The following is a 12,828-nucleotide window of genomic DNA, read 5'->3' as shown; positions in this document are numbered from 1 at the left end:
TGTATAAGTTTTTCTAATGTTCCACAAGCTAAGTTCCAGGAATTATTTTCAATCAAAAGAGAAGAAGAAGAAGAAGATGAAGAAGAAGAAGAAGAAGAAGAATAAAAGTGAAAAAATGATGAAGATGAAGAAGAAGAAGAAGAAGAAGAAGAAGAAGATGGAATAAAGGAATGTGATGATGATATTTGTTTGAAGTATATATTTTAGTGGATAATAATAGTATTTCAAATATTTTGTTTTTGTTCATATAAAGTTAATATTTGAATTTTGCCATAATAGGGTCGTTCAGTCGATTCGATTCGATTTCAATTAACTGCCGTTTATAATTATGTGTGGAACCGCTTATAACTGCCATCCTTTTAAACAAAAACAAAAAATCCTACAAATGGGAGAGAGAGAGAGAGAGAGAGAGAGTGAGAGATTGAGAGTGAGAGATTGAAAGAGAGATACTACACAACGTGTTTCGAGTTATTCTTGACTGACTTTCACGACATCGCCTAAAATCATCACCCCCCATATCATCCATATTAAATTGCGTCAATAGTCGAATTATCTTTGGAGCACGTTGTATAACGTCTCTCTTTCTCTCTCTCTTTCTCTCTCTCTTTCTCTTTCTCTCTCTGTCTCTTTCTTTCTTTAACAAAAACTTTATTATAATAATAATAATAATATTATTAAACTGATTATTTAAAACTATATATATATATATATCATCGAATGTTTCATTGAAATGATGATGTGTGTGTATCGGATTGCTTCCTATTATTATTATAAAAAAAAAAATATTCTTAATAATTAAATAATATGTTTTTTTTTTTTTTTAAGTTGTAAGAATTGTCGAACACAATTTATTATTATATTATATTATATTATATTATATATATATTATTCATTAATTCAAATATTAAATGTGTAACATTCGAATGTTCCTTTAATATATTTCTACTTTTAATTTTATTTACTTTTCTCATCATATATATTATATATATACCTATACGTCAAATTATATATATATATATAATTCAATAACAAGTGATGAGTGTGTCATTTAAACAAAACAAAAAAAAATAACAACAAAACGTAATTCGATAATTAATTATTGTTTGTACGATATCACCGAAAGAGAGAAAAAGATAAGAGAACAAATGTAATTTGTAAGAGAGAAAAAAAGAAAAAATGAGAAAAAGTAAAAAAAAAAAAACCAGAAAAAAAAATATATATATATATATATACAAAATGCGATCGGCAATAAATCACTGCCGTGTTATTTATTACTTGTCGTTTGAATTTACCGGCTAAATTGATGTACATTCTACTATCGCGTGCGCGCGCACCAATCGCGTCATTTCGCGCGAATCATCCCCAATTTTAAATACTCGTACGTGTCATATTCGTCTCTATTTTATTTTTATTTTGAGAAGAGTTCTTTTTTTTTTCTAATTCATCCATTCTTCATAATAAATTTCGATGTGTACACTCGGCAGTTTTATAATTGCACAAAAGAAAGAAATAAAAATAGAAAGAGAAAGAGAGAGAGAGAGAGAGATAAGATTTGAGATGAACAATTTTATGTATAGGTGTGTACGAATTTGGCATTCGTCCAAATAATAATTAAATTCCGTAAGATCCTATCTCTCATTCATTCTTTTGAAGGTGGAAAAAAAAAAAAGAAAAATATTCTACTATAAGTATTAAAAAAAAAAAAATAAAAAAAAAAAAAAGACATCTTTTAGAACCACCGAAGAATATAAGAATGCTTATGATTAATAATAGTAATAATAATAATAATAATAATAATAATATATAATAATAATTATAATAATAAACATTAATATTAATAATAATAATAATAGTAATAATAATAATTATAATAATAATAATAATAAGAATAATTTTTTGTATTATTTAGTAACTATTATTTTTAATTCACATTGGCTAATACTTTATTATGTAATAATACATGGATGTAATCGTAGGAGAGAATGAAAGGACTTACTCGATACACACTTTTACCCAATTTTGTCATAGTGATGAAGATTTTTCCTACTAAATAGAAAGAGAAAATGAAAGATTGAAAGAGAGACAGAAAGATTCTTGCTTTTAAAAATAATTCAATAAGAACATCTTCTTTTTATCTTGATGTTCAATAGATTATTATTACATCTTTCTTTTTTTTTTTTTAAATATTTTTTTTGTTTTCTTTTGTTGTTTACAAGACGGTTGTAGTTACTATTTACCATTTCAGTGTTCCGATGAAACATATATTTATTCATGAAATAACGAAGATGAATGAAACTGCATATTCAAATTGATGAAATTTGGATTACATTGGATCTCTTATATTAATATTAATACTAATATATATATATATATATATATATATATTATTAGTATTAATATTATATTATTGAATATTATTATTATTAAAAATCCCAAAGAGATGTACAATTGTTGGTTGTACAGGATAATTCAATAAAAAAACATTTGTGTTCTCTCAACATTTCTGGATCGCACATTGGTAGAGTAAAATAATAATAAAGACATTTTGCGAATAGACGTTTAACAATTTTTTGTTTCATTTCTTTTCTACATTTTTATTATGATCATTTATTCTTTATTCTTTAAACTTTGTTCTTGTAAAAAGAAACATTGATGATAACATTGTATTACCCTTATTAATTTATTTCTAATCAACGATTGATCATTACGAGAAGATATTAATTCATTCATTTTTATTTTATATTCTTTGCTTCTTTTTTTTTATACATATACATATATATATATATATTGATTGATTATATATGATATATTGATGGATTGTATATATGTATTCTTATGCGTCCGTTATACAATGACTCAATCATTAAAAAAAAAAAACAATTACAAATGATACGATTAAATATTATAAAAATAAAAAAAAAATAAAAAAAAAAACGAAAGAGTCATTCAAAAGATTTTCCAATGCCACGCTAAAGCGCGCGGATGAACGATTTTAAATTTATAAAAAAGAAAAATATCAAAAAAAAAAAAAATAAAAATAAAAAAAAAAAAGAACAGAAAAGGAAAAAATCTAGTATACTATAATAAATAATATTTGCCACTAATAATTAATTATATTTAGGGGTAAGTTTAATAAGAAATTGATATATATATATATATATAAAGGTGTTTTCTAAGATTTTTCCAGAGAAAAGGTGTCAGTGTATTCTATGCATGAAAATAAAAAAATTTCTGCATAAAATGCACCGATACCATTTAATCAGAGAGATCTCAGACACCCAATTTATGTACACACACATATATAATAAATATATATATATATCATATTTCAATTATGCGTTATATGCAAACAGTTTTTAGAAATTAGTGTAAACGTAAATTCTTTTTTAAAAGATATAATCACCGTTTCATATGATTATATATATATATATATATAAGCCTTAATCATATAAATATATATATATATATATTAGAATGGTTGTACAATTTACATTATATTATTATATGCGCAATAATTAAAACATTATATTATTCTCTGATTAGTATTAAAGGAGATATTCTTCTTCATTCTTTGTCAAATACTATTGTGTGTGTGTGTGTGTTCTTTTTTTCTTTAATTTTATTATTTCAATATACCAACACATTTTTTGTTGTTGCGATATTATCATCAATCTTTTTTTTTTTTTTAATATTCCCAAAAACTTGTGCATTTTGTACATAGGATTTTGATCAGGACAATAATATAGAATTTTCTTCTTTACATTTAAATCACGCGTACATGTGTGTGTGTGTGTGTGTGTGTGTGAGAACATAATATGACATCTGTGAAATTAAAGTATAAAGATGTTAGTTAATTAATTAATGGATTGTCATTTAAAAAAAAAAAAGCACATTTTCTATTTTGTTCTTTTTTTTTTTTTTTGCTAATTATTTTCTTCTCTCTTCTAATATTCATATATTATTTTATACAAATTGTATTGCTTTTACCAATATGTACACTAATAAATTAATAATAATGTAAATTACACAATAAAGGAATTTTTTTAATATTATCTGAATGTGATGAAAGATTTAAAAAAAAAAAAAAAAAAAAAAACAAACAAACAAAAAAATATTTACATTAATTATTATTTATATAATGAAATTTCATATAAAAACACAGAGGAGACGAAGAAATGAAATATTTTACAACGACAAGAAAAAATGGACACATGATTGATGACAATGGACACATTATTATCTTTTGAAGTAAAAAAAAGCATTACTATTTATTCAAATTTTCTGAATTAATAAACTCATTCGTTATTCCATCATCTTCTATCTCAAATATTGTTATTTCTTCGGATATAGTTGATCTTATTTGAATTTTATCATCGTCAATAACTTGCATTTCAAGATAATTATTTGTATTTTTAATATGTTTATCTACTGATGAATTATGAATCTTGGTATGTTTCATCATATCTCCTTTTTGAGCAAATGCTCGACCACATATTGGACAAGGATAAGGACGTTCTCCAGTATGAGTTCTTTTATGTACAATTAATGATTGCAAACGTTTAAATTTTCTATCACAATATGGACATTTGTGTGGATAATCGTTGGTATGAAGAGCCAAATAGTGTTGTTTCATTATTGCTTCTGTTCGAAAACCTTTTCCACATTCAGGACAAGTAAATGGTCTTTCACCGGTATGAAGAAATTGATGTACCTTTAATTGACTTCCCGTAGTAAAACATTTTCCACAAATTGTACATACGTAAGCTTTCTTTTCACCATTGTGCTTTGCAAGATGATATTTCAACATAAGAAGAGATTTCACTTTTTTCCTACAAATACTACATCTGATACCTTCTTTGATCAAACGTGGTTCTCCATTTTCAATAACAAAATGCGTTTTCCTATGTTGTCCCATATTACCACGTCTGTTATAACTTGCTCCACATATGTCACAAACGTATGGTCGCGTTCCAGAATGCGAACACATATGTTGTTTTAATAAAGATTTAACGCGAAAACTTTTAGGACAATGTGCACAATAAAATTTGTTTTCTTCTTTATGCGTTTCATTATGTCTATGCAATTCTAATTTGCTATGACATAATTCATTACACGTCTTGCAATTATAGGTTATGCTAGTATTTTTCTTAACAATATTATCGTTATTAACGATATCATGCATATCGTTCGATACATTATCGATATTTATTTCATCTAATTTATCATCATCTAATGTATTTGTTCGTTCAGGAATATTTCTTAAAGGTAAATTGTATGAATGCCTACAAAAATATTATCATTTAATATAATATGAATTAAAAACACACAAATGAGGTTAATTTTGTAATAATAATAAGTAATCGAAAAATATTACTCTGTATAATGTGTAGAAGTATTTCTATCATCTTTATCATCTTTACCATCATCAGATTCATTTTTATGTGCTGAAGGAGTATAAGTATAATAATTACTTTTTTCTATATTTTGATAATTGTCATCATCTAAATGAACATTATCATCACATATCGATTCTGTTGCTGAAAACTAAAAGTTAATATTAAATTAGAATATTTTTCAAGAAATTAAAATAATAATAATAATCATATTTTGTACAAATTATTATTACCAACGATCTTTCAGATAATGTGGCTAAAAGTAAATTATCTTCTTCAGTTTCTACATCTTGTCGTTCATTTTTATGCATTAACAACTTTGAATTTGCATCAAGAAATTGTTGAATAAAATCATAGCATAATTTAACTTTATGTATACATAAATGACAAATCTCTTGAGGTAAACCATCATATTTATGTACTTCTAACTGAAAAGAAAATTTCATTCAAAAGTAAGTAATGATTAATAAATAGAATTTGATGAACGAATGATCTCATCCATTTGCTTACTTGAAGTGGTAAAATTGTATTAATTTTTTTATCCATATCGTTATCATAAATAGAATGAAGCATATTATTTGACGTAGGCAATGCACAGAGACGACACAATTCTTCTACATCCTTTTGCAAAGTATCATCATGATGTGATTCTGCAACTGTAGTTATTATAGTACTATCTTTGTCGTTATTCACTATGTCATTTATCTATAATACATAAATAATATGAAATTAAACAGATATATTCTTTGTAGTATTTCAAAAGATTTCTTTTTACATACCGGTTTGACAGAACATACAGATTTTTTATCTTTCACTGACAGATGTCTATTTGATTGCTTATTTTCTTCTTCTACATTATATGTGATGTAATCCTTTAATTCTTCTACAATGCTTTTACTTTTGGTAATATTTGTATCAATTGTAGCATTGGTTTGCCTTGATATACATTCTTTCAAATTATTTTTAAATATTGTAGGTATAGGTATTTTATTTTTAATAAATGCAGTCTTACGTTTGGGATCAATGAACCAGTGATCCTCAAAATGTTCAGCACAGAGTACATAACGTTTAATAGAAGTCTTACTTTTGAGCATTAATTCTGGTATACCACATGCTTCTGCCCAAATTCGAGCACTATTTAATATATTAATAATTAATAATAAGATAATTTATTATATAAGTAAGAATAAAATAAGAATGAAGTTACATATTATTATATTAATAGGTTAGGTTATTAAATATAAGCTTACTGTTCTTGATTAGTAGGAAATGTGAAGAAATGTATTTGTGGTGAATCTCGTGTACTATTAAAACACATTTTGGAGGCACATCTTTTTTCTACCATTTTTAACAACTAAGATAAATAAAATGTAAAATATAAATCAACAATATTTACTTGCTTTTTTGATATCTTATAAAAGTTTGTTTATCTTATTATTTATCAATTGAGTTCATATTACATATTTCTTGTAATAATTCGAATAATTGTTAATAATTTATATTAAGTTATAATATATTGTAAATATATACACACTTCTTACTAATATCACAAATAATCTGTTCGATACTTAATTAGATTTAATTGTCATCATTAATAGAATCTTGCATTTAATAAAAATGATATTATTAAAATTATTTTTTATTATAACATAAAATAACACTTATACACTATAATTTTTTAAAATATAGATAAAATATTTATTTAACACATAAGGAACAAGCCTCTGATACTCTTGTTAAGACTTGTAACTAATTTTAGTTTAGTCTAGTACCAAGTAGGTGACGCAGTGCTAGATTTACAACTTGGTTCTTTATATTTTTCCTTTTTCCTTCTGCTTTATATTGCATGATTAGCTTAAATTATTTAAATTTTCAATTATATTACATTTATTTAAACAATTTATGATATACGTAAAGTATAAATAAATGTTTTCTATACTCGTACATTTTATTTTGTAATCTCTTATGTTTTTAAAATTCGCGCGAATGTATTGGCAATTTATACGTTCGCTGATTGGTCGAAAGCTAATATCATTGTGCGAATGAGAGCGGCGGGAATCGTTAGATGTTCAACTTTTTCGAATGAGGTGCCATAGTGGATTTTCGGATTGTACCAAGTTAACACGAAATCTTTGTCGTCTCGTTATTACAAGTATTTAGTCCACTTTTTTCTAATGTGCACATCTTTTTTACATATCTAACGATTCCTTACAATACGTTTTCTAATATGCAGTATTCGCAAGTCAAAGTATTATCGGGTTAAATAAATATTCGTGAAAACAAAATTCAGCGTTTAGGTGTCCTCTCAAAAGTTATAATGTAATATTATTTATTCAAATTTTTAATATATTTATATATATTTATATATATGTTTAAACGTAAAATAATTCTTAATATATGTTAATTAAAAATCATTTTAATTTCATATTTTATTTCAGGTAAATCTTCAAATTGAAGTTGTCGAGCGCCATCATTAAAATCGAATGTTCGATATTCTTGCAATTATCGAATATATCGAAATCTATCGAAACGGCGTTCGTATTCCTACAAGTGAAAGACATCGAAATTCTCTCTTTCCTGTAAGTAAGATTTTAAATAATTATTAACAATTATTTGAAACAAAATATAATATACGCACGATATAAATAAATCATATTTTTATATGTAAGTGTTTTTAAAACGAAACATTAAAAAATACGAAAGATATTCGTGAAAATAAAATCATCGGAATCTCGGCTTCGCGCCAAATTCCACAGTTTGTTAATTAACAATATCTTTTTTAATTTTCTAGTTTATTTTCACGATATCGATATTATTAACCATTATTAATGACTAATAATTTATTTTTCGTAATATAATGTCTTTTTATAGATCGTATTTCGTATTACATTTGATAGTTATCACCTACACACACATACACGTATATATACATAAGTATAGGTAACTCGTACACATACACTCATATATTTGATTTTCTTTATAATGTACTAATGTAATCTTGCTTTTTAATTTTTTTAGATTTTCGAGCATTGTCCAATGCGTTCGAGTCCAACACTAATACATATACTCAGTTAAATAACTGTGTTTAATTTTTTTTCATCGCAAATTTATCGAGGTAAGCGTTATTTTATTTTCAAGTCTATCTGACATATAGAAATACTGCAGAAAGAGTGAGAAAGAAAGAGAGAGAGAGAGAGAGATATGTATAAAAGTTCTATGTATATTTCTAGGACTATCTCGAGCGAAGGTGAAAACAAAACAACAGCCGAACTCTCGACACTCTCAAGGATAAACAGTAACGTCGATCTCATTCCCCTTCCGTCCTTCGACACGTAAAGATCGGCCAAAGTAACTATGTATTGAATTATTTAATAATTTTATTTCTAACGTTAACGCGTGTCCATATTTTTAGTACATTTCACATATATTTGATAACTTTTTACTTTTAATTAAATCAATCCTCATAGATAATTAAATTATTTCTTTATATTTATCATTGAATATTTTATGAAAAATATTCAATTGTTTTAATACGTGCCTTGCCTTCAGAAATGATTGACAGGAAATATTGTAATATAATCTTTAGTATGTTTCAGCTTTTTAGACTTTTTATTTAATTTTATTTTATACATCGTCATCCTAAGGGTAGGATACCCATCCTGCAGTCATCAACGAAGACTAAAAGTAAGTATATTTTACTATCAAACATTTCTATGATAATATCAATGGGTTTTTATTACGACAATGACATTAATTGTTCTTTTTCTTTTTCTATTTCAGAACATTGCAATCGTGCGTGTAGGCAATGAGGTACTCGTGTGTTGCATCGTGTTAAAATAAAATATGAAAAAGTCGACAAGTAGATTCAGTGTTGATCGTCGCATGTTAAAGTTTCGTTTGCTCGGTTAAGAAACTCGCAAGTTTCTTTTATTCGGTTTAAAAGTGTGCTCATCGTCATCCTAAGGGTAGGAGACCCATCGTGCATTCGTCGATAGTGATTTAAAGTGAGTATATTTTTTGTATTCAATAATACCTCAACAATTTTAATGCTTTTCTGTAATAGTAATGATATTAATTGTATTGTTTTTTATTTCTGTTTCAGATTGCAATCGTGCGCGAAGCAATTGCATTACTACGGGTCGGTGTCTTAGACCGAATGGCTCATGTGAAGTGACCGGGAGTGAAGTGTTTGTTCTTGCATTTGACTGCGTGCAATGCAGTCTTTGAATTAGTTGTAGAATCAGTGATCGGGCGAGTGATAAGTTAAAATCAAACGCGAATTATAGAATCAGTGTTGTTCGTCGTATAATGAAATTTCGGTTTCGCGATAAGAAACTCATGTATAGTTTCTTATTTTCGTTTATACCGCGTTTTTAGATTCACGCGAGGTGCATCACCATGGTGCAATAGAGCTGCATCTCATTGGAATGCATTGTAAGTATTCATTTGTATTAACATTTTATTCGATTTTATTTTATATGATTTTTGATAATATTCCAGATAACTTACCGTTTTGTTCTATTTTATTTTACAGATATAATCATGGATTCTCTTACTTTCAAAGATGTTGGATGAATTCTTCGATGGATCTACTTCAAAAGTAAATCGAAGAACTCTGCGATCATCAGACTGCAATACTTGCTACGAAGTAGGAGTGTTTTGGAGCCACCGCAGAACTTCTAATGCCAACTGTTCATATTTCGTATATGCGTTATTTTAATTCTAAAATGTTACATATATGTTATATAACATTGGTAACGAGTGAGTCAAATAATTTCAAGTCCCTCCGGTGCTCAATCATGCCGAGGATGAAAGGTCCGAATCGGCACGAGCTACTGGTTGTAATTATTTCAATAAATTATTGACGAGCACATGAGTAATTCTTTTTTAGGAATAACTCATGGAAATTGTATATTTTGTTGTATATTTTATTAGTTCAGGATAGGTCTTCTTGTTTCATCGGTTAAATTCATATTATTAACAGTGCAATTAATTAATGCACTTTCTTTTTTATTACGTCTTTTGTTCGTGGTTAATTGTGGTAGCGTGTAATAAATGTCTTACATGCATTGCTTCGTGTTTAGTTTATTTAATTGCGATTAATTTTGATTTATCGATACTTCGATATTATAAATAAATAAGCAAGAAGACAAACTTATTCGCGACGGATAGATTCTAGCAGTTAAGTGGTGGCTTAAAGCCCAGTTCTTCAATCAGAACAGCCAACTTAATGAAAGGAATCGTCCGAGGTTTTTTATATTTATTCATTTTAGTCATATTGAAAATTTTTAAAAGTTCTTAAATTCTTTTTAAAATTCATTAAAAATAAATTGTAGAGTCAAAGCCCGCTTAGAATTATGAGAAAACATTTTCATATATATTAATCAATTTTTAGATTAGGATTTTCAGCAACTAATGTACTAATCCCCGTTTCTCCCCCCCATATTTTCTGCGTTCTCATTTATGCGTGTGCCCAGGTGTTACACGTATGGGTGAGAAACAGTTAGTATGGGTTTAGTTTTAATTTTTTCCCCTATTGGCGGCTGTTATTGTGTTAGTGATTGCACGATGTACTTTACACCTGTGTGTGCGTATTAGGTAGTGTGTACTGTACATCGTTTCGCGATAGTTTTTATTCATTTAATACATCATTAAATACTCAAAGCACTACTACTATTCTTATATTTATATTAAATATTTATTTTGATTTTTTTGTATAATCGTTTGCATAGTAGAGTCCTCACATTTATTTGTGGAAATATACACGTATATAACTAGTATGCATATATATACTAGTTTATACTTGTATTTTTGCTGTAGTTTTTTGTATGCAATAATCACTAGCCTTGGCAGCCGATTACAGCAAAAAGTACGTATACCCATTAGCATATAAGTTTATAAAACGTGGTTGAACTAGGGTGTCGGAGGTGCCCCGGGGCATGCTCTCTAGTTTAGGCTTTTGCACCCTGGTGGTATGTGAGAGAACCGTGGAGTGAGTGGGTGGGTATGTATGTTTTTTCTTAAAATGGGTAAAAGTATGGATAATAGGCAGGCAGGTAGCATACTTCTCTGAATGAATGTGAACACTTTAATTTTAAGTAGGTAGGATCCAGGAAAGGCTTTAGACTTCTTACTTCCACTCCGGAGTGGAAATTCCGCCTCCTGGTTTATACAGAATTGTTACAAAATTTGATCGTCTCATTCTATTATGCTTGATTTGTTTATTTATTTTGTAACTATTCTGTGATCTTTATTATGTATCATGATTCAAAGGTATTTGCAATCATTTGAAAGATTTATTTCTAGTTCGATTTTATCTCGAACGAGATAAAGTCGAATCAAATTCGCAAATTCTTTGATGCATTTGATACTTAGTTTTAAGTATTTCAGGATTAGCACTATGCACTATCGCGATTTCCTCTTACAGTTAGCAATATTTGATATAATTAAATATAACGAATTAATGAAATGAAGGTATTGCAAGCAAATGCATTACATTTATTGCATTATTTCAATTCGATTGTATTACTCTACGTTAAAAGTGCGTAGTGTTATTAGGTCATCGAGGGAAATGATCTGCTTGGACATTTGATTAAATGTACTCGTGTATTATCAATGAAATCTAAGTTCATTGATGGTCCACGAGTTAGAAAAGTAAACGATAAATGTAAATGAATTTTGGAATAATTGAGAATTAGAATGCCATATTTTGATAGTACACTTTTTGAATGATGGGATATATTTCATCAAAGACTCTTATTTTACTTGCACGTACGAAAATGTCCAATTGCAGAAAGGTATGAAGAAAAGAAGAGGCTTAATGCCGAAGAGGCCCCCACTTAATTGTGGCTGAAGAGGGCAACTACAGGCTACTGAGTTATTTTCAAAGGTTCAACAACATGTTCGAACCTTTTGAGAATAACTCTTTAGTCATATTTTATATTTTATTCTATTATTATATTGCTCGTCAATAATTTTTTTTTATAGTTATTCGAAGTATAGTTGATTAATATATTTTTCTTCTTGTTACAGGTGATCATCGTTGGATTTATCATCGACACATTTTCATTATTTTCTACTTGAGTTCCTGCAATGACAATTTTTGTTTTTTTTTTTTAAATTATATGTATAATGGCATTTCTGAAGGCACACATAAAAACAATATATGATTTGAAATATTTGTGAAAATGTATCGTAGATTTTGCATATTTTGTTTTTAACAAGATAAATTTTATATAAATAGACTAATACATTATTACAGCTAAAGGAATAAGTATATTTAAGAAATTATTTATTTATTATTATATTATATTATTTATAAGAAATATGTGATATTTTTATCCGCATTTTTTTTTTTTTTTGGTTTTGTTTCAAACGATCATTAGAAATATTCTGCAAATATTTATTATATAAAAAAAAACAACTTAAGATTATG

The 12,828-nt window shown here is 26.9% G+C and overlaps 1 protein-coding gene and 1 long non-coding RNA gene across 3 annotated transcripts; one reads left to right on the top strand and one right to left on the bottom strand.

Annotated features, from left to right (window-relative positions):
• Nucleotides 1-1,423: 1,423 nt before the first annotated feature.
• On the bottom strand, nucleotides 1,424-7,144 carry LOC107072738 (uncharacterized). 2 transcript variants are annotated; one of them, XM_015332915.2, is made up of 7 exons: nucleotides 6,928-7,144; nucleotides 6,644-6,747; nucleotides 6,173-6,527; nucleotides 5,904-6,098; nucleotides 5,627-5,821; nucleotides 5,375-5,544; nucleotides 1,424-5,282 (listed from the first exon to the last, which is right to left on the bottom strand). In XM_015332915.2, the coding sequence occupies exons 2-7, from the start codon at nucleotides 6,736-6,738 to the stop codon at nucleotides 4,265-4,267; spliced, it is 2,028 nt and encodes a 675-aa protein (XP_015188401.2). In that variant the 5' UTR covers nucleotides 6,739-6,747; nucleotides 6,928-7,144; the 3' UTR covers nucleotides 1,424-4,264. The 2 variants fall into 2 exon arrangements, with proteins under 2 accessions (XP_015188401.2, XP_015188402.2); XM_015332916.2 differs by lacking the exon at nucleotides 6,928-7,144 and having other exon boundaries at nucleotides 6,644-6,907.
• Nucleotides 7,145-8,775: 1,631 nt separating this feature from the next.
• Nucleotides 8,776-12,631, top strand: LOC149033146 (uncharacterized). Its single transcript, XR_016175873.1, has 4 exons — nucleotides 8,776-9,077; nucleotides 9,174-9,397; nucleotides 9,496-9,827; nucleotides 9,928-12,631. It is a non-coding gene; the product is annotated as an uncharacterized LOC149033146 (long non-coding RNA).
• The last annotated feature ends 197 nt before the right edge of the window (nucleotides 12,632-12,828 follow it).

The sequence above is a fragment of the Polistes dominula genome, unplaced genomic scaffold, assembly GCF_049000335.1.
Source record: "Polistes dominula isolate Pdom_NZ unplaced genomic scaffold, Pdom_raw_medaka contig_15, whole genome shotgun sequence".
Taxonomy (NCBI): Eukaryota; Metazoa; Arthropoda; class Insecta; order Hymenoptera; family Vespidae; genus Polistes; species Polistes dominula.
The sequence above is the reverse complement of the archived record's forward strand: the minus strand, read 5'-3'. Positions and strand labels throughout refer to the sequence as shown.